General features: G+C 39.6%; 1 protein-coding gene across 5 annotated transcripts in view; it reads left to right on the top strand.

Moving 5' to 3' along the window:
* Positions 1-23,196, top strand: part of EPC1 (enhancer of polycomb homolog 1) — a 101,700-nt gene that overhangs the window by 75,580 nt on the left and 2,924 nt on the right. For 2 of the 5 annotated variants that reach the window (XM_084621540.1, XM_084621537.1), the window contains exons 6-14: positions 223-382; positions 1,731-1,907; positions 1,995-2,084; positions 2,172-2,320; positions 4,894-5,246; positions 21,033-21,151; positions 21,233-21,319; positions 21,919-22,060; positions 22,184-22,550. In XM_084621540.1, coding sequence (XP_084477666.1) covers positions 223-382; positions 1,731-1,907; positions 1,995-2,084; positions 2,172-2,320; positions 4,894-5,246; positions 21,033-21,151; positions 21,233-21,319; positions 21,919-22,060; positions 22,184-22,550 — 1,644 coding nt within the window. Of the gene's footprint in view, positions 1-222; positions 383-1,730; positions 1,908-1,994; positions 2,085-2,171; positions 2,321-4,893; positions 5,247-21,032; positions 21,152-21,200; positions 21,320-21,918; positions 22,061-22,183; positions 22,560-23,196 lie in introns of those variants that run through there. The other 3 variants (XM_084621538.1, XM_084621539.1, XR_014710567.1) reach the window with 3 other exon arrangements.

The raw sequence follows: 23,196 nt of genomic DNA, 5'->3' as shown, positions 1-23,196 counted from the left end.
AAATGTTGTCTTTGTTTGTTAGTTATTGTCCTCCTGAGGATTTTCTGATTTAGCTATACATCTTTTTAATAGTGCCCAAAGCTGCGAGTAGTATTCTTATTGTAACTACTATGTAATGTATCTAAGTTATACTATGTCATGTGCAGTTTGTGGAAACTAAAAATGGTATGCAAATATTCAGGGTTTTTGACAATTTAGCACTAAAAAAAATTTTAATTTCAGGTATAATTTGGGTGACTACAGTGGAGAGATCATGTCTGAGGTTATGGCACAGCGGCAGCCAATGAAACCTACCTATGCCATCCCCATCATTCCTGTTACAAATAGCAGTCCATTTAAGCATCAAGAAGCCATGGAACTGAAGGAATTCAAAGTTAACAAGGTAAAGAAGTGGTACTTATAAACAAACATTCATTGTCTTGTGTCAACAGGACACAAAAGGTTTTAGACTATACCAGAAATTTATGCTTCTTTTTGAAGGTAAAACCTTTTCTGCAAAATGAAAGACTTATCATTAAAGTACACTAGCAGATCCTCAGCTGGTATAAATTGTCAGTGTCCTACTGAAGATAGGATTACTTGCATAAGAAATAAAGCAAAATGAAGAAGTTCAAAGCAAGTATAGAGCAAATGGCTCAGGACTGGGAGAGGCTCATGTCAAACTTGCGTCTGGATAATCCGTCTTTGTATTTTATGACTCTAGCAAGATTATATCAGGAATCGTTTAGGTCCCTATTTTCAGCTAATGCTGTTCATACAGTTTTGCCTGTGAACTAACTTTACAAACTGGCAAAAATACTTTTTAAAGATGTAAGCTGCAAAAATAACTTAAAATCTACAGTTTGGTGAAGGATATCTTTATAAATTCATTATTGATGTCAGTTTTCAAATGCAATACACCTCATAGTAGTCTTATCTGAAAGAGCCTTTATCCAGTAGCCCATATGGAATTTCTTTCATCTGCCTTAAAAGGATGAATGCTTCTGGTTGGGTTCTAATCAGTCTGAGCTTTACAGACTGGTGATACATTGCTACTGTAATTAAGTTTCTAGAGCACACTATTTATTAATGGCTGCAGCTGAATTCCTCAATGTTGCTTTACATAATAAATAGGACTATCTTATTAGGCAATTATATGCAAGTATCTATACTTTTAGCCCCCAAAATCTCTTTTCCTCATGTATACAACACTACTGCAAAGCTTGAAAGAGGCAACTAGAGTACTTCCTGTCAGGAATTTTTAACATGATGTTAAATTTATGTTTACACCATGTAATGGTCTATTGGGTAAATCATAAGCTTTAGTGGGCTACAGCCCACTTCGTCGGCTGCATAGAATGGAACATATAGTAGGAAGATATATATACATACAGAGACGGTGGAAGTTGCCATACAAACTGTAAGAGGCTAATTTAGTTAAGATGAGCTATTATCAGCAGGAGAAAAAAACTTTTGTAGTTATAATCAAGATGGCCCATTTAGACAGTTGACAAGAAGGTGTGAGGATACTTAACATAGGGAAATAGATTCAGTATGTGTAATGACCCAGCCACTCCCAGTCTCTATTCAAACCCAAGTTAATGGTATCTAGTTTGCATATTAATTCAAGCTCAGCAGTTCTCCTACACTTCAACCTCTCTGGCCACTCAGTAAAAGACTTAAGGGTGGCAATTTTGCAATAGAAAAGCTTCAAAAACAGACTCCAACGAGAAACTTTTATTTTCTTGCAGCAAGAGAAAGCTGATGTTATAAGACCCAAAAGGAAATATGAGAAAAAGCCCAAAGTCTTACCTTCATCTGCTGCTGCTACTCCTCAACAGACAAGTCCTGCTGCACTGCCAGTCTTTAATGCTAAAGATCTGAATCAGTATGATTTCCCCAGCTCAGATGAAGAACCTCTTTCCCAAGTATGATCTCGACAGTTTACTGCTTCTTTTCTAAGAGCAGTAGAAATCTATCTCATGAACTTACCAGCTCCCTTTGTGTTTTCAAAGGTTATGTCTGGTTCCTCCGAAGCTGAGGAAGAAAATGATCCTGATGGTCCTTTTGCTTTCCGTAGGAAAGCAGGTTGTCAGTACTATGCTGTAAGTGAGACTTATTTATAAACTATAAGACTGAGCATCATTATAGAATAAATCTTATTTTTAATTGTTCTCTCAAATTCTTTTAAGCCTCATTTAGATCAGACTGGCAACTGGCCATGGAGTAGTCCTAAAGATGGAAGATTAGGAGATGTCCGCTATAGATACTGCTTAACCACGCTCACTGTACCCCAAAAGTGTATTGGGTTTGCACGAAGACGGGTTGGGCGTGGCGGAAGGTAAGCTGCCTTAATTATTGATATAAAAAGCTGTGGATAATTTTAAAATTGACACAAGGGCAAAAGTGAAAATGAAAGACACTGGCACCCTAAAAGATAGCACATATGGAATGCTTTCACTTACTGATTTTTTTTATCTTTTGGTTTGTTCCACTGTCTGTAAAAGCCATCCTGACACTGTTTACTACTTTGTTTATAGACCATTACTGTTGATATTGGGAAAGGCTTTTACCACTCCAGAGCTAAGGTTGGCGGTTGTAGTATAAAAATTATTTGTGAAGATTGGTTGGTGAATGGTAGATTTTAAAAATGGGTTTCCCCTCTCCCAGAACCCAGAGATCATCCTCTACTTGAGAAACTGAAGTCCTGAAAGTTCAGTCTGACATACCTTTAAAATATAGCTATGTACAATTGCTGCTGTGGGCTAACATGTTACTTGTAATCCTGAAATCTGCAGACAGTTTTGTGATTGTCTAGCATCTTAATTTTTAAGACTGAGACTTCCAGAAAATGGGAGTTCAATGTTATGCTCCCAAATAAGGCCTAGATACGGCAAATCACTTAAGCTAAGTTCATGTTTAAGTACTTCATCTTTCAAAAGTGCTGTGTACCAAAGCAGTTGCCAGTGAGGTAGTTGAGCAATGGTAGATACTCCGGACATTCACTTAGGTGGCTAATTATGGACTCTAAGGAGCATTACTTTAGGCATCCACTTCTGAAAATCTTGGCCTAGAAGAATTTCTGTATTCCTTTTTCTTTATATAGGTAATATGTTTTTCCATACCTAATTAAAGAGTATACATATTTAAATATCTTTTACATTTTCTATAAATGAGTGTGTTTTAAAAAAGTTGGTCAGGTCATAGTTTGTTCAGTCAACAAAACAAATACCTTCACTTAACTTTCAGATTTATACAATATTAGCTTATTGCTATGGAAGCACCTGAATGGCTGTGGTAGTGATAACATACTTTTTTCCACCTTAAAGTCCCAAGATCTCTGGCTTCCATTTTAAATAAGCACAAGTCACCATTAGATGGAAGCTGCAGGTCACAGAGCACTAAATATAGAATTGACAGTAAAAGGTGGTAAACAATGCTAAAAATAGCAGCAGATCATACCACTGGGAGGTAAATAAGGGTTGCAGGCTAAAAATAGAACGGACAGTTTAGAATGTTGGTAGTTGGCACGCATCCAAGAAAGATCTGACGGAAGGATAGTATCGGAAGGTCTATAAAGTTCTGACAGAACTGTATAAAGGTCAGCGTGTCAGTGGGCAGCAGGAGTAGTTGAGTGGGATAGTTAAGAGCTAAGAAGAGAGCACCCTCTAAAGAACAGTATCAGAGGGAGTTCTGTCCCTGGAGCAAACGGAGAAGAGACAGAATGCACAGGAGACAGTACAGTGTAATAAGTCTGTCCGATAATTGTAAGTAGGGGTGTGGGTGTGTACGTACATGTGGGCTAATAAAGATGTATGAATGTGTTTTAATTGTAAAAGGAACTTATGTATATAAGTTTTAAAGAACATCTAAAAACTGCTCTCAGCGACCTGTGGATGACTAGCTCTGTGAAGCAAGGCACATCACTTAGGATCGCCTCAAACTGTTAGACAACATGGTTTGGGGTGCTTTTTAGCTTATAAAGGATTTGTGTTTTATAACATCAATAAGGGGATTGTTATTGTATTAAGGATTCTTAATATTTGCACCAATAAAGAAGTGCTGTGTTTTGAAAAGAATACTGCTTGTGTCAATCTTTATCAGAAGGCTGTATCATCCTCTGGGGGGTAACAGGTCTGAGCTGTTCTACAGAGTTTCTGAAACAGGGAACCACTGGCAAGCCCAAGATATTTCCTTGACTTACCCTGGAAACCCACACCTAATGAGAACAGATCAGCTATATTCTGGAGGCACCCTAATTATGTTTTCAGTAGCATCTAAATCACACTTTCATGGAATCTGTGAATTTCAGCATCTTCTAATTTAATTTCAACAAATCAGGAAAGGATCTGGATACCCCTTGAGGGTTTTGCCAGGAGGTTAGATAGGTAGAGAGTGACAGCTTTAGCACTTCTTGTGGCTGTGGGCATATTAAGTGGTTGGAGAGGCTGGGTTGGGTCACTTCTATGGGTAGAACTGATGTATTCAGCAGCTAAGAGAGAAATTGGCTTACTTTTTGGCCCTTTGGAGACACGTTTTGCTGCTTAGTTAGGATTTATGGATTAAAATTTAACATTCTCATTTTTATCTTCTCCTCACGTACCTGATACTTTGCAAATTTAATATTCAGTACAGTTCTACCAAGTTGAAGTCAAAATATCAAAAATGTATGAGTGCCTTGCTGTTTGTTAGATGGGTCATAATAAATTCTGAAACATTGACATGACAAGTTCCAGTTTATTAAAAAATAAACACCACTCACCGTAAAGTAGGATTTAAGTGTGTGGCTGTACTTCATGATATTTTGAGCTTTGTTCATGCTAAAGAAATTCCTGCTATGAGAAACTGGTGTGTGGTGACCTTTCTGGTTTTGGCTTATTATTGTCTGCTAAGTTTATTGCACTTCCATTTTAGGGTGCTACTGGACAGAGCGCATTCAGACTACAACAGTACGTTTCGCCAGCTGGATTTGGAAATGCTTTCCTCAACGCAACACTCTTCAATCAGTCAAGTTGCCAATACCTCAGAAACAAATACCTCGGACAAATCTTTCTCTAAAGACCTCAGTCAGATACTAGTCAATATCAAATCATGTAGATGGCGGCATTTTAGGCCTCGGACACCATCGCTACATGACAGTGACAATGATGAACTCTCCTGTAGGAAATTATACAGGGGTATAAATCGAACAGGCACAGCACAACCTGGGACCCAGACATGCAGTACCTCTATACAAAGTAAAAGTAGCAGTGGTTCAGCACACTTTGGTATGTTTATTTTGACAAAATTTTTTCTAGAAATGTTAAACTTGACTCAGAGAATCAAAAATATTAGAATTTTATCCATTTTTTCTTTTTGATCTGTTCTCATGACAGCAGTGAATCATCTGTTTTACCACTTACATTGAAAACAAATTAGTTAGCATTTTTAACGTGAACGTTAATAGAGTTTATTTCAAATGTGTGTATAAAGGCAGCACTTGTTGCAGTTCTGACTTTTAGAAATGTGTGAAGTCCACTTATGTACAGGGGTTTTAGTTAATATAAAAAAGACAGATGACCATATTAAAAATAAGATTGCTTAAGAAAGCATAAAACCTTAAACCCCAAATTTTCTACCACCCTACCTGTTAGATATCTATGGGAAGACAAAAGGTTGATTTTATGTTTAATAAAATGTTACAATCCTAGTATGCATATGCACTTCAATACAACAGATTTTTTTGCAAAAAGTCAAGATGCTACCTTCCCCTATAAAAATATTTTCATATTTTTTCCTCCATGCATGGGCAAAAGCCAGAGAAATAGTTGGCCTTGCAATGTGTCAGTAAACTCTAGCTCCACAGAACTACTGTAGGAAATGAATTCCAGAACTGAGGACCTGTCACTATAAATGTTGGACCGTCAGCCCCCTGATGTTTTAAATCAGAAAACTGTTAGCAAGCTCCCCAGCTGATAATGTCAGTGGTTGTTGTTGCAGCAGTAGATGGCAGATGTGAGAAGAAGCAGTTACTCAAATAACTAAATCCAGTATGTTTAGCTCACTAGCTTTATTGATCAGTCAGCACTAACTGCATCTGAAAGAACAAGAAAGCCAAGAGTTGCTGATGAGCTTGTGAAATATGCTCCCTGTGAAAGCGTAATTACTCCCAAAATCATCATTTGGGATTTCCAAGACCAGCTATACCATCCACTCTTGCTAAAGTTCACTGTCTAAGTCAGGGGTCGGCAACCTATGGCACGCGTGCCAGTTTTTAATGGCAGCTGCTGCCTGCCAAGTCCCAGCCACCGGCCCTGCTCAGCCAGCTGCCGAACCCAGGCCAGGACCCCGGCAGGCAGCAGCATCCATTAAAAATCCTGCCCTTCCCCCCTGGGGCAGGATAAAGAAGAAGAGGCAGGCAAGTTTCCCCCCTCCCCTGCCTCTTCCCCCAGCGTGCTGGGTTCCTGCCCCTCCTCGTCTCCCTCCCTGCTGCTGATCAGCTGATGGCCCTTGCAAGGGAGGGAGGGGGAGAAGCGGAGCCGCAGCGCGCTCAGAGGTGGGGATGGGGCTGTGGGAACAGGGGGTGGAATCAGGGCATATCCCCTCCAGGCCCCTGCCGTGAGCTGCTCAGGCAGGGGGCTGGGAGCACACCCCCAGACCTCTGCCCTGACCCCTGTACCCCCCTCACACACACCCAGCTCTGGCTCCTGCACCCCCCACACATACCCAGCCTCCCCACCCCCCACGTTCCCACCCTGAGCACCAAATGGGAGCTCCTGCACACCCCCCACACACATTCCCACCTGCACTCCTCACACCAAATGGGAGTCGAGGTGAGCACTCCACCCCCAAACCTCCTGCTCCAACCCTGAGCTCCCTCCCTTATTCTAGCTCTTGGCCAGACCCTGTACCCCAACCCCCAGCCTGCTCCTTCACCCCCCTATCCCTGTTCTCAGCACACTCCCACCCTCAGCTCAGTGCAGAGAGAGAGGAAGAGAATGGGCTAGAACCAGGGAGAAGGTAGGTACTCACCCTATATGGGCAGGGCTGGGATCACAGACGGGCAGCAGGCTGAGCGGGGCCGGCAGCCGGGACCCTGGCTGGCAGGAACCGGCGGACGGAACCCCAGACTGGCAGCAGGTTGAGTGGCAGCAGGCTGAGCCGCTCAGCGCATTGCCAGTCTGGGGTCCCGGCCACCGGCCCCACTCAGCCCGCTGCTGGTCTGGGGTTCTGGCTGCCGGCCCCTTGCCAGCCAGGGCCCCGCTCAGCCTGCTGTCGGCCTAGGTGAACAGAACCCCAGGCTGGCAGCGGGCTGAGCGGGCCGGCAGTGTAAGATCAGCATTTTAATTTAATTTTAAATGAAGCTTCTTAAACATTTTGAAAACCTTGTTTACTTTACATATGATGATAGTTTAGTTATATAATATATAGACTTACAGAGAGACCTTCTAAAAAGTGTTAAAATGTATTACTGGCACGCGAAACCTTAAATTAAAGTGAATAAATGAAAACTGGCACACCACTGCTGAAAGGTTGCCGACCCCTGGTCTAAGTCAACAAAACCTCATAATCAGTTGTATCAAAGGCTGCAAATGGTCAGGCAACTATGCTGATTTTTTTTTTTTTTTTACATTTTCCATTACTAGGAGATAAATAATCAGCACTCTATGCTCATTGGTTAATGCATAACCTTTTTTCTCCCTGTAGGGCAGAGACAGCACCCAGAATCTTTTTGGGGGAGGTATTAAAAGAACCACCAAAATGTGTCATGAAGAAATATTTAGAGATCACTTATCTAAAAATTCTGTTCAGCAGAGTATATCATATACTGCCAATATTAAAACTTTTTATCCAGGGACCATTCCCCAGTCACTGGTGGAGAGGAAGGCATGCACTCGTGCACACATTCCAGTGAACGTCATTCTATATTCTTCATCAGGGCCTCAAAACAAAGTTTTCAGGTTGTTCTTAAAATACCCTGCTAAACTAAGCCAAAAAAACCCTTACTAAATCCCACTCGTTGCCATATTTAGTCTTAGGTGTTTGTCTCAACCCAACAGCATACCTTTGGAAAAATACATGTGAAATCAGGTAAAATCCGGTTTCCAGTATTTTCAGAAATACACACAACCAGCGATGAACTCCAAAAGTTTGGATGCTTACTCAGGAAATTGGTTTTATCCTGCCTTTCATTGTTTTTATGATCTCTGCCTCCCACATATGTATTCTACACCTTGTCACTCTGTTCCCCCTTGCAGTATCTTCAAAGAGTGCATGCAAAGACGGGCTACCTCCTCCTCTAGTGTTTTCTCTCTCTCTCTCTCTCTCTCTCCCCACTGTCCCAGTGTTTTTTCTGTTCTACTCCTGCCTGTCATCCTGGTGTTTCCTTCTTTTACCGTCTATTCCACCCCTTTCTGGAAGATGGATTGGGGCTGAAACTACTACTGGTTAGAGCCTCTGATATGAGGCTTCTGGTGGCTGCCTTCTCTCTTCTCTTAGTAGCTCTTCCAGTTGCCTGAAGCAGATACAGTGATCTGAAAGAGAAGCAGGGCAGTAGGAAAGAGCAGCTGCAGTATAAGTTTGTTAATGCAAGGAGGAGAAACTGCACTAAAGATACTGGGCAAGTTTCTAGCTGCTTAGGATAAGACACAAAGGGACTGTTGGCAGGTAGGCTGTGAATAGAAATTGAATGTTTATGGGTTTCGGATCACATTTAAAGATCACAAGTGAACTGATTACAAATTTGGAGTTCAAGGTTAACAGCTGTATTTACTTGTTTTTTAAATAGATTGTAGAGGTGACTCTTAAAATCCAGATAAGACAGTTTCTCTTTTAGATGAAGACTTTAATTACTTTGGCTATATCTTAAGTTTAGAAAAAACTAAATCTGTGAATAAGTGTTCAGTGTATGAACATTATCAAATGTGTTCAACGTTGTAAATTACTTTTATAGTAAACATTCAATACTTAAAAAATCAGTATGGAATTTAGATTCATATTTTTATCTGAAACAGTTAACTTTTAATACTTGGCATAGGAATAATACATGTAAAGAGTTACCTAGTCTGATTTTATAGACACAGATGTACTTGAATCAAATATGATTTTTTTTTAATCTGGAGAAGGGAGTAAACATTAATACAGCTCATTGAGATTATAGCCACATGACTCTCCATCATTTTATCAGGAGTACTAAGCTAAATCACCTGTCCACAGTATAACAATTTTTAACCGAATGGTACATAGTATCATAGAAGTTTAGAGATTTGAAAAGATCCAATATATCATCCAGTCTATTTTCATTCCAGTGTAGGATTATTTTCTGTAGTACCTTTTTCTAGTGTTTGTCTTGTCTAGTTCCAAATGTTCCTCAAAAAAGTGATGGTTCTTTTAGTGATCCCTGTATGTGTTCCACACATGGAATACATATGCACACTATGCACCTGACTCCAGAATTTCTTGAAAGAAATGTGTGTTGGACCTCGTGTTCCCAACCAAGGGCGTACAGGGCAGTGCAGGCTGATCCCTGTCTAGTTCCTTATTACCACCGCACGATTTGGAGTAGGAATCTTCTGTTTCTTCAGCTCCTTTTTGCTTTGTCATTCCTGTAAGAATTATGTATAGTTAATTTTTAGTAGTTTTTTATGGTGTAGCACGGATAGTTAAATAGCATTCCGCCCCCACGCAAGAAGTCTTGGATAATGCCCAGGGTCCTGGGATTCACAAACTGTTTACTGTCCATACTCCTTTTCTGTGAGCAACAAACATCAGTGTTGCCTGTACTTCTTTATTGAGCTCACATTTCTGATCGACAACTCCTGGTGCTTCCATCCACTTCGTGAACAAAGGCGGCACTGATAGCAATGTGGCCCCAGACAGCGACCAGAGCAGCTCTGCCAATGGACTCGCATTGTACTCAAGGACGGTTGGAGATGTATGTCTCCCCAGAAGACATGTTTGCTGTCCCCTGTCTCCATTCACTGTTCCTATTGGGTCCATCTATATTCCAGGACATTGTTATCACAAGGAGACAATCATTCTCCCATTCTACCCACCAGCTTTGAAGCGCAGCCATTGGTCTTACCGCTGCTCAGGGATGTGGCCTTCTCTTCTGAGGAGTCGGAGGCTCTGCAAGAGTATCTGCAGCACCAAGCAGAGGCAACCCCAGACGAGTCCTAGAAGGTCAGAATTCCGACCTCCAACCAGATAAGATTGGCCAAGAGACAGGTGGTACCCGATGCCAAGGGGTCCCCCCTCTGCTGGTGGATCCATCTTATTGACAACATTAGGGACTGTGGGAGCCCTACCCCAGGCACCCAGGAATGGTGCAAGAGTCTTATTTGCTATCACTCAGCCATATGCAACCAGCGCCATTGGAGCTCTTAGTATTGCTTAAAGTAGCTGCAAAGCTACAAATCCAGCTGGAGGAAATTCAGGAGGCTCAGCACTGCTTACTAGATGGTAGTGTAGCCCTCCCCATCAGCGAGGCCATCATGGACACAGCAAAGGCAGTTTGGGACACCCCTGTTTCTTGTGCCTCCACTCCTAAGAGGGCTGAGAAGTGCTACTTTGTCCCATCCAAGAGGGAGAGTTCTTGTTCTCACTCTCAGCCGAACTACAGGGTGGTGCAGGCAGTTACAGAGCAACAGCACCCAAAGGCTACTGATAAGGGATATGAGACTTGACCTTCTGAGAATAAAGGGCATCTTTTCCTCTTGGCCCTCTTGTCCATTTAATTTGATCAATTATGCTAGACTTCTAGAATTTAAGGACAAGCTTCCTGAGAAGGATAGAGCCCACTTCCAGGCCTTAGTGGGTGAGGGCAAAGTGGTGGCCAAAACTTCACTTCAAGCCACAGTGGATGCAGCAGATACTGCATCGAGGGGGATAACTATGGCCAATAAGGAGAGAGTCATGATTGTAATCCTCAGATTTTTGTTCAGAGATGCAGAGTACCATCCAAGATCTGCCTTTTGACACTGTAAGGTAATCCATTAGAAAACAGATGAATCTCTGCTGCCTCAAAGATTTGAGAATAATGCTTTGCTTGCTGTGCGTTCATACCCCTTCCCCCCAGAAGAAGCTTTATGGACAGGGATATAGTGCAAGGCCATCTCCTCAGCCCTTTTATCATCAATATGCTCAGGAGCCACCACACAAGAGAGAGTTAATATATAGACCTAGGAACCCAGCTTCTGCAACATCCACCACCACTTAAGCACACTAATCCCCAACCGAATAATTTCTTTTTGACTGTAGAGACCAGCGTCCCTTTACTGATGCCTCCTCTTTCCCCTATTCAGGTATTTGGAGGTCACCTTACCCTACTTGTCAAAGATTGGAGGGCCCTAACTACAGACATATGGATATTAGAAGAGGCTATCTACTAGAGTTTCTGACCACTGCTTTTCACAAGCCCACTTCTTGGTTCCCTTTCCAGGGACCACTCTTGCAAGGAGATTTTTACAACAGGAGGTAAATTCCCTGCTCCTCAGGGGAGCCACAGAAATGGTTCCACCTCAACACCACAAGAAGAGGTTATACTCTCCGTATTCCTTGATTCCCCAAGAAGAATGGAGGATCGAAGCCAATTCTTAATGTACATCAGTTAAACAAGTTTTATCTGAAAACTAAAATTCTGCATGATATCCTTGCTATCAGTAATTCCCTTATTAGAGGAGGGCACATGGTTTTGTGGCTCTCAGCATGGAAGATGCATATTTTCATATTAATATCCATCCAGTCCACAGGAGGTTCATCAGGTTCTTCTTCCACCAAGGCCACTACCAATTCAGAGTACTCCCCTCTGGTCTGGTCACTGCATCCAGGATGTTTACAAAGGATTTTTCAGTGGTGGCTGCTTGGATGAGAAGAGAAGGATTTAGTGTCTTCCCATACCTCAACAAATGGCTTCTTGCAGGCCAATCCATTGAGGAGTTCCACAGGGCAACCAATGTTTTGCTCACCTATTTATCTTCCCTAGGTGTTTGCATCAATCACAAAAAATCCATGCTGACCCAACCCCTCTTCCCTCTCCCCAGGTACATAGATTTCATAGGGGCATTGTTAGACTCAACTACAGCAACAGCATATCAACCTCTTGAAAGGTTTCAGGTAATGAGCACTCTTATGCACAAGGTCACTATCAGACCCAGGACATCCGTTGGAAGTTGCCTTTCGCTCGTTGGCCATTTGACTTCATGCACACACATGACACCATTCACCAGATTACATCTATAGTGCTTATAAGCCTGGCTTCTCTTGCCGTATTCATCAGTGAAGGGCACCATAAACTACAAGGTCACAATTCCATCCTAGGTATTGGGCTCTTTTTTGTCTAGTGGACAAAACTGGAGAAGGTTCGGTTTGGAATGTGTTCCTCACACCAACACCTGAGGCAACCATAGTTACCAATGCCTCCCTCTTGAGTTGGGGTGTGCACATGGGTGATCATATGGCACACGGCATCTGGACCCCTGGGAGTCCATAATGTACATCAACTTATAGGAACTCAGGCATTGCAGACCTGACAGACCGCCCTTTCTCCCATCCATCCAATCCAAACATATTCAGATAATGTTGGACAAGATAACAGTATTTTATATAAACAAGTGAGGGGGAACTAAATCTTTGTACATAGAGGCAGTCAGTTTCTGGAACTGGTGCATCAAACATCACTTAACCCTAACAGACTGCCTGAGCAGACATTTGTCCACAAATCAAGAATGGGAGATTCACAATTTGTTTTTCAACTACGTCTTTGGTCATGGAAAATGCCAGCCTGGGACCATTTCACCTCACAGGCAAACAGGAAGTTGCCTTGGTTCTGCTCCAGAGCAGCACTGGGCAAAGAATCTTTGGGAGATGCCCTCCTGATATTGTGGAAGGATTGCCTGGCATTCTATGGAATATCCACCAAGACAGAGCATGAGTCATCTTCATCACTCCCATCTGGCCAAGACCGTTCTGATTCATCAATCTATTAACGTTCTTAGTACGACCACACATGAACATCCCCACGTTAATAGATCTTCTAACGCAACACAGAGGCAAAATCACATACTCCAATACAAGGCTACTGCAACTCCGAGCCTGATATTTGGATGGGCATCGGAGATGGAATGCTCATGTTCCAAGTGGGTGCAATTCATCTTTAACCAAAGTACAAAAGATTCTGTAAGAAGCTTTTACTCAGTTAAATGGAAGTTTCTCTGCTTGGATTCATCAATGCATATTGTCTCCAAACTCCACCGGAATCCCTGATATCTTAAACAATCTTCTTATCCTTAAGTCTTCAGGTCATGCGTTTGGTTCCCTGTGGGTACATTTAGCAGCTATCTGTGCTTTCAATCCTCCAATAGATAACTGTATGATCTCCAGGCATCCTGTCACAATTAGAATTTTTTGAAGGGGATTCTCAGATCCTTTCTACCAGCAGTGAAGTTCAAACCTCAATCAGACCTCCAATTTTGGTCTGTTGTCTCTTACTAACCACTAACCTCTTCGCTAGCCACCTGCTGTGTCTGTCTGTCTGTCCGTGAAGGTGGCCTTTCTGATTTCTCCGACTCTTCTGTCCAACGTTAGAACACTGTGAGCACTTATTGGCAGGCCCTCCATATACCACCTTCTGTAAAGAAAAGGTCTTGCTATGCCCCCACCCCAAATTCACACCCAAGATAGTTTGTCATCCATGTACCTGTATTTTTTTTCCTAAACCACATGCCTCGGAAGAGGAGAGAAGACTGTATTCTCTGGACATTTGGAGGGCTTTGGAACAAAGGACATGAGAGAGACACCTAAACTTATTTGTTTCCAGAGCGATCATGATATCAACCTTTATCAGCACAGAGACTTTAAAAATGGATCTCCGGTTATAGTATCCTTTACTGACCAACTGGCATCCTCCACCTCCAGAAGGGGTAAAGGCTCATTCCACCAGGGAGCAGACTATTTCAGCTGCATCTCTGAGAAATTTAGCCATACTAGATATATGTGAAGCAGCTACTTGGAGCTCTTTCCGTACCTTCACCAGGCCTTATGCCCTGGTACAGTAGTCCACTGCAGATACAGCCATGGGGACAGCAGTTCTACAGTCAGCTATCACTTCTGCATACTCACACCCACCCCCTATTTATTTATTAATCTCCCACATGTGGAATACATATAGGGGACCATCACATGAAGAAAAAATGGAGGTTAGTTACCTATAACTGGAGGTTCTTAAAGATGCGTGTTCCCTATCTGTATTCCACTGCCTGCTCTCCAACCCCTCTGCTGCTGATTGGTTACTCTGAGGTAAGAATGGAAAAGTGGAGAGGCATTGGCCTGCACTGCCCTCTGCTGAGAACACAAGGTGAGCTATGGTACATGTGCGGGCCAATACACGCTGCTTGCAAGAAATTCCCGACTCGGGTGCATGGCACACATGCATATCCCATCCATGGAATACAGATAGTGACCAATCATCTCAAAGAAGCTCCACTTACAGGTAAGTAACCTTCATTTTCCTATTCAGATCTGCAACAAAAACAATATTTACAGTCCAAAGATTTGTATGAATGAAGTAGTATGTAAAACAAGGCACATCAAGCTAAACTGTACAGTTACAAGATACTAGTTTAGTGGGCTCACTTTAACTAGTGAGCCAAAAAAAACTAGAGAGAAATTCACATCTGTAAAGTTGATAGGTAAAAATCAGTATGTTCTTTAAATATTTTGGGAAAATGCATTCCTGCTGTGTCAACTGTAGCCTGTCCTAAAAGTTTGAGCTATCACACAAGATTGCACCTATGACCAAGAGAATATTTGAAATGTATTGAGTCGTCATTATTCCAGAATTGGTTATCAACTCAAATCTTCAATTCCTTACAGTTACAGTACCTGTCCATACCGCGATTGTTTTCAAAGCAGCAAACCTCTGTGCTCATTTCCTGTTTATGGAAAACCACTAGCACTGTACTTTTCTTAATTACTAAAATGAACCCTATAGGTGGCGTATAGGAAGTATACAAAATGGATAGAGACAATATCCCTTTTATTGGACAGCATGGGACAATTCCAAGATGCCTGACTGTAACTCGGATCATGAGTGAACTGACTAACCTGTAACATTACAATCTGAACTTGTAAACTGTCAAGTAGCATAAGAAATAGTTTGCCAGGTTACTTGCTGATTTTTAACTGTGCTTCAGTTCAGCATTGTGCTGCAAACACTACTGTGAAAAGAGTTCTTGTGGCTAACTTGCGTATAACCACAAAAGCAAACCTTTGAACTATCAGACTTTCTTTTCAGATAACCAACTCGAGATCCAGTTTCTTGGGTAAATTCATCTTTTAATAAATTTGTAGCCTGTCACGCTGTTAGTAGTTAATGCAATGTCTCTGAAGAAATTCTAACAATTTGTTGTGTAGAGGAAAAAAATCTGGAAAAAGAAGAGTATTGAAATTTGTTGCAGTGTGCCCCGTTAGATGTTATAAAGCTGTTCTTTTTAAGGTCCAAATTCAAAGCCCATTCAAGGCAATTTGGAGTTTTTCCATGGACTTCCATAGACTTTGGATCAGGATCTAAATCTTAACGCTTCTGATTACTTTTCATTTTTAACGTATCAAAAATGGTTGCTAAGATTTGAGGTAGTATTCTGAATTTACTGTATTGGGTTTTGCTAGGAAATATGAAAGAGCTCAGATGCTACTGAACTGCTAGCATCCAAACCTACAGCCCTTAAAGTCCTAGAAAGTTGGTGCCATATGGAAGCCTTACTTAAACTCAGTGCTAAAGTTCAATGCCTCCTAAAAATTATCAACCTACTAATAGTACATTACTTTCTATCAGAACTTGAGTAAGAATTTTTTAAAATTCACATGCCTCTTTAATTTCTAGCTAGTATGTTCATTCATCCTAGAGTTCAACATTCTTAGAATACCCTCTGTTTTAAAGAAGCCTCATTATGACAAACCAGAATGATCTCTGATGGAAATCTTCACGACCCAAATGTGGCTGATCTGAAGAAACTGAAACTGTCAACAAAAATACTTTATTTTTACAATGAGTTCTTAACTTCAAAGTTCACAATTTTGTGTTCTTACGGTGCACTTATACTTTTCTTGGGTATCATTGTTCTACTTCAATTTCTATCTAGGCTTCCTAGCTTATGTTGGGGAGATGAACCCCTGTCGCACGATTCTTCTAACATGGTTTCAGATATAGTTGATCTTAGAATAGCTAGACTTGATGTTTGGTCTTCATCAGTACCTGAAAAAACAGGCACTGTGTGATCTGCGAATTAAAAATATAATCTACTCTGTTAGTATTTACTTTCTTGCTCCTTGGACTGCAATACTGAAACAAATCTGTATCTAAGACAGATATGTACAGATGAAAGATTTGGGCTCTTCTCCTTTGTCAGACTGTACTACATATGAAAACTTGAAAAGCTATTTTCTAGTGAAATTGTCACAAGAATATGCTTCTGTGAGCATTGATAAGAGCTACACTTCACAATTTTTTTTACTAAAAACTGAATGGTAGAACTAGGAGCTAGAAATAAGCTTTACTAGTTGGAGCTGATCACCCATCTTGTCTGTCAGATTTTCAAGCATGTATGATTTCATTTATGGAGTAAGAGCTGAGAAGTAATAAAACTTCCAGAAGTCTGCACAGTAATTTTTTTTTAAATAAATTAAAGTATCATCTTAGAATTTGTTTTTTAAACTTTTTACTCATTTCAACAAGTTTAGAATTTCCCTTCATTACCTGGATCTTATTGACATTCAAGATTCTGGGATCCTAAGCTTTCATGTTTACATAACAAACTTGGTTTGACTTTACAAGCAAGAACAACATATGCGGTAAATGAAAGCAAAAGGGATTCTCTCTGCAATCCTTATAGTTAGCCTGTTTGTGACAGCCATTTGCTGTTAATTCACAAATATTAGTACTAAATGGCTTTTCAGAGAGGTGAACAGATTTTTTTTTTTCTGAAATATATTTTGTTAGAAAAGCTGTTGGAGAACTTCAGTTTTGCAATTATGAAAAAATAGTGAAACTGTTTAATTCTTGATCTGAACTTCAAGACTTTTTAGACCCTCTCCTTGACTTTACAATGCTGAGCAGTTTTGTCATGAAGACTCATAATTTCACAGGAGAGCCTTGCACAATTCCAATCAGATTTGTCCAAATGCACTGAAAATAAAGGATACTAAAGATGAGATGCTTTCTTGTAAAGTAAGAACACTTAAAGTTTTTTTGTTTTTGTTTGGTATGTGTGTGTTACACAAGGAAAAACCAATTCCCAAAACCTTCTGCCTCACCACAGTGTCTTACTAGTAGAGCTAAACACACTGTTGGCCTAGTGGCCTACAAGAGAAACTCTTATCTGTACTTGGTACAGGAGGAAAATTAGGAAGCAGATTAGGAGGACTCTAAATGAGCAAAATAAATCTGATTTGTTTTAGCCAACTAGGATGTTTTCCTTTAATGCCGACCCTTTCCCAAAAAAATCAGTCTGAGTTGGGTTTGGACAGAGCATATTATCAGCATTCCTGATTGGTTATATCATCAGTGTATGTAGGGCTTTTCCATAGGTAGCTCAGACTAAGAAGTTAGCTTCTCAGACTAAAACACTTAAAACAAATACAGATTATGGCCCTTATACTGGACCTTTTGTTATGTGAAAGTAGCATTTTGACATGGTATGGCGGTGAAAAATATTTTTACATTCCTGTAACAGTTTCCATCAGAGTGTGTTTAAGTAGTTTGCAAACTTTGACTCTCAGCAATAACGCTATTAGAGAGGTATTTCCTCCTGTCTGTAAAATGGATCTGACTGAAGTATAATGAGGATGTGAATAGCCCAGGATCACACACCAAATCTTTGGCAGAGCTGGAAATAATGCTTGCCCATGACTGTCTGGTTCTTTAACCACTAGAAAAAAATAAATGGTCCTTTGTCAATGTATTGGGTGTAATCTTGGTGTCCAGAAATTATAGGGGAAAAAGCTAACAGGAGTTTGTACTGCTTATGCTAAGATTTTCAAATACGCCTAAGGAAGTCTGGCAGCCAACTGCCATTGAATTTCAGTGCTTCCTTAGGCCTCTTTTAAAACTTGAGCCTAAATAATTAAAATGCTGTGGGTGCAGAGCAGTTTTTTCTTTTCACTTGCCTGGTAAAATGGTTAGTGCAATTATTTTGATAATGGCTGGCAAGGTAATTCCTGTATGGACTGCAATAATTCATTGAAATGCTATTTGGAAACTACATTCATTTGTAAATCTAAATATCTCCTTCCAAAAGTACCAAATTAATATCTCTGTCAAATACTATGAACGATGACCACACTCAACACTTTTGTGCAGCAGTAACAAGACATGGATGTTAAATTTTGTTTAACTTTGTTAAACAAAAATGTAAACTTTAGTTAACTTGTCATTTTAATTTAATATTCAAGTAGTTTAGGCCCAAAATGTAGTGTTAAAACTTTGATGGATAGTGTCTTTATTGCTTCCATGCTATTACAATATTTTATTGTTGCAAAAGAGAATGTTTAAGGAATTTTGAAAGTAATTATATGCAAATCAAACTGACCAGTCTGGTTTCATTGTTCAAAGTATTAATGATTAACTGGATTTTTTTTCTGATGTAATCAGTGATGATATAAGAAGTTGGGGGTAATTGTGGGGTGGGAGCCAGGACTAAATTATCTTGTGTCCCTTTAACATGGCTTTTAATTTACAAATTATATTTTAAAGCATATTATACAGTCTTTTCATTTATGAACTGATTAGTTTGGTACTCTGCTTCCCTAGCAAATGGCTGATACCATAGCTGAAATGTAAATCCTGAATTCAGCTTTTGGAAGGTAAAAAGGGGGCCATAATTTTAGATAAACTTTGTTTAAAATATATATGCAGTTTTATGTTATAGTTTAAGATTCCAATTGATGAACAGTGGATTTTTCCTCTTTTTAGTAAATCATTTCAATTCATTTTTTAAGCAATACATCTACAAACTTGTTGTTTTAGAGCGCAAAGTCCTTTCACCAAATTACTAAAAATGAACAGGAAGAAAAATCATCTAAATTGTAAAATCTTAACTTTCCTAGTCCATTATTTGTATGCATACTTTAAACTTCAAAACACTGTACTATAGCACCAACTAGTTATAATTCACTAATAAAAAGATTTATATAAATAAAATACCTACTAACGCAGTAAATGTTTGATTTATTTTTCAAATCTTCAAGACTAATCTCAATTCAATTTGCCATATTTTTAAAAGAAATACGTTGGAAAGTGATGCAGTGCATTACACATGGTTATATATATACAACCACTGTATGCCTATTCACTAAAGAACTCAATCAGAAGAGCTTCTAACTTGTTTGAAATCTTACGCCATTTTACTGTGTTCAACTGCTAGATACAGTATCTCAAATACTACCATGATGGGCAGCAGTATAAAACCCTAAAATAGATTGTGATAATTTGGTGCTCTTTCAATACATAATCAGAAGAAAGATTTTTATATATATAATCATCATGTACAAGATCTTAATTTGTAGCTACGAATGATGCAAATATTTCCAAGAAATTCATAGTTGAATGTGGGCTGAAGATGTATGATCTTTAGACACTTCTTATGGATTAACTTGTTCGTTTTCTGTATTCAAATCATCACAAGCCATTTGATTAACTATTCTATCCTCTAGAGTTCAGCAAAGATTAACAACATTTAAGTCTTTCTCTCTCCCGCCCCCCTCCTTCTACCCCCCCCCCCCCCGAAACATTAGATGCATGTAGTCTGATAGGAGTACAGATTTTCTGCGGTTGGGAATAAAGGATAAAAGCTTTGGCCAAGATACTGTATTTCATGAACAAGCATTTAAGTCTTGTGTTGACTTGTAGAAAGTTGGATACCTTCCATTTGGTAACAGTCGTAACTCTGGAAGGCATTGGAAGTTGTTGCATAAGAATGTTCACAATATTTGTTTTGAGAATATCCACAGAAATTTGGGGGCCTGAAATTTAATTTGGGAAAACTCACAAGGTGTGGTCTAGGCTGACTCTGTAATGGATTCAATCTGCACCATCATCCCACTTTTAAATTGGCAATAGAGATTTTCTTCATTAAAACTATACAAACCATATGGGGGATTCAAAATGAATTTTATTTTTTGTTTTTTAGAACTGATCTCTCCATAGACAAATTAGTATAATACAGTGTCTTTCCTCAGACATCCTTCTGTAAATCAACATAAACAGCTCCATTCTTATTGACTGGATTTTTTTTCCAGGTGGGTTAACTGGGGAAAATTGTGATTGACGTTTACACATTATGGCTAATGTATCACTCTTTAAGAGCTCCTTTATGGAAGAAAATAGCTTCTATGAAATTCTCCATTGACAGAGTTGACAGTGTGCATGATTATTTTATTTTTATTTTTTTTTAAATACGAATATAAAAGGTATTTTAGTCTATACAAAACAGAGGGTGGTGGGAACAGTGAAGTTTGTGTTGAGAGATCATAATGTGTGGTAAAACAGTCTTCATTAGTAAACATCAAATTCATTTTTGTATTTTCAACTAAATATTAAATTTAGGAGGGCCTTCACCTGTGTGGTGGTGAGCACCTTAACTCCCACTGGAGTCTGTGGAGGTTCAGAATGTTCAGCATCCCACAAGATAATGCCCCAAATCTGCACATATGAAAGTTGGTCTTTAATGTACTACACTAAAACACAATCTTTGCAGATCAGTCTTATCTGAGTGGTGGTTTGTGCCAATCTGGGCTTACTCCCTTAAATTCAGTTAAATGAGATTTCTTCACTCAGATATTGTAAGCTAAGTGCAGAAGGTGTTTAATACTTCACCACAGATGTGTTCAATGGGAATAACTTAGTTTGGACAAAACCGCTAGAAGGATCATAGTCTGTTGCTATAAAGATGCAACGAGGTTCTTAGGAATTTGCTGTGGTATGTTGAAACAGTTTTTTGTTTTAGGATTCTAAAAGATGTGTATATATACAACATATACATATTTTGATATAGTATTTTCTCGTTTTATATTTTGTTCAGCATTTACAGCCGAACAATACCAGCAACATCAACAGCAACTGGCACTAATGCAGCAACAGCAGTTTGCACAAATTCATCAACAGCAAGCAAATAGTAATTCCTCTGCCAACACTTCACAGGTGAGGGATTTGTCTGTGCTATGATTTATCCCTCATTGTTTCCCACCAGGGTTCATCTCTAATTGTCAACTGTTGCCATAGAACCTTGAAACTAACGAACAGGAAAGTGGCTTTCGCCTGAATCTACATCATAGCCATTCTGTAAAGTGTTTAGAAGGGACACTGCAGGTGAGTGTGGCAGGCATTGCCTCTGCTCCCTCTTAACAAACACCAAAAAGATGAGTGAATCAATTAAATGAAATACTCAAAGACTCAGGAATACATATTGCAAAGAATTCCAGCCATGTTGTTGTCCTGTTGAGACTGTATGTATGACTGTGTTCTGAGGCCAGATTTTTACCTTTTAATAACCATGTATAAGCATGTCCTGTCTTTAGCTGTGAAAACATATCTAACAGCTAAGTATGTAACATTTAAAGTGTCAATGCACAAACACAAAGTTCAGAAGTTGCTGTTGGACATCTGAACCTCCTTGAATCTTTCAGATTGGTTTGGAAATCTTGTGAGAAATGGTATGGAAGGACAGTGTGATGTGCGTTTGAAATACTTGTGCATGTTTTAGTACTGGAATTATAAGTACATGGGAAATACTGCATTTAATTATTTATCTAACTTTACCAAACATCAGAAGTTTGGTTTGAGGGAACAGTGAGGATCAGTTCTTTCTTATCTGCACTGGTTTGTGCATTACTAGTTGATGCATAAAAATAGGAAGAGTACTGACCTTTTGAAACTTGATCACATTTATTTGCCACCTTTCTTCTTAGGGTTTTGTTTCCAAGACATTGGATTCTGTTAGTGCTCAGTTTGCTGCTTCAGCTTTGGTAACATCAGAACAATTGATGGGATTCAAAATGAAGGATGATGTGGTGCTTGGAATTGGGGTGAATGGCATCCTTCAGGCCTCAGGTATTGACCTATACAAATCTAAATTAATTCTGATTGTATTTTGCTTTCATAGTTGGTATGTGAAACCCCTGTTTGGAGTCTGATTTTCTTTTTTTTTTTTTCTTAAATATCATTCTTCTGCAGGAGTTTACAAGGGCTTACACCTCAGTAGTACTACACCTACAGCACTTGTACATACAAGTTCATCGTCAGCAGCAGGTTCAACCTTGTTACCACCTTCAAATATAACACAGACTTCGAGTTCCCACAGTGCACTGAGTCACCAAGGAACTGCTGCCAACTCTGCAACAACTCAGGTCCTGATTGGGAACAACATTCGATTAACTGTACCCTCATCGGTTGCCACTGTAAACTCTATTTCAACACTCAATGCACGACATATACCTAGGACTTTAAGTGCTGTTCCATCATCTGCCTTAAAGCTGGCTGCAGCAGCAAACTGTCAGGTGCCCAAGGTTCCAGCTTCATCCTCTGTGGATGCAGTACCAAGGTAAGTCCTGTATGTGTCTGAATTTTCTTAGTTTTATTTTACGGTTTTCCACAATGACATAACTGTTAGCTCAGAAACCCAGAATGTTAACCCAAAGCTGCTGTTCATGCTCTACCAGACAGTATCAATCAAAGGGAAAATTCCTCTCCACTAAACTCAATGTAAAACCAGCCTTGTTTATCCATTTGAGAGTCAAATTACTGCCTCATAAATGGGGAGAACCTTCTTATCATGCTCCTTTAAAAGAGGTGATACTGTCAATAGATGAATGACCTTAGGGAATCTGAATCAATGGTCATCCACAGATCTTTTTACAGTTAGAACATTGGCAAAGCTTTCAGGGAATACCTGAAATTCTGTGTAATGCAGAACTTGTGAATTGTGAATTTTTTAAAATACTTTTGTAATAAAATTATCAGGTTTTAAACTGGAAATTAGGCTGTTTTATTTATTTCTCATGCTTTGTCAGTCTTAAATGTTTTTACATTTAGGACCCATTATGTATTATTTTTTTTCTGGTATTGAACTAGTTAAATATGTCAGCAGAGGTCTACGTGATTTATAAACTGAAGAAATTATATCTAATGTGTGCTATTGCATATAATTTATGAAGTAGTAGATATGGGTCTCTGGGAATATCCTTTTT

This window comes from Lepidochelys olivacea (genome assembly GCF_965140295.1).
Source record: "Lepidochelys olivacea isolate rLepOli2 genome assembly, chromosome: 2".
In the NCBI taxonomy this organism is placed as follows: Eukaryota; Metazoa; Chordata; order Testudines; family Cheloniidae; genus Lepidochelys; species Lepidochelys olivacea.
The sequence above is the reverse complement of the archived record's forward strand: the minus strand, read 5'-3'. Positions and strand labels throughout refer to the sequence as shown.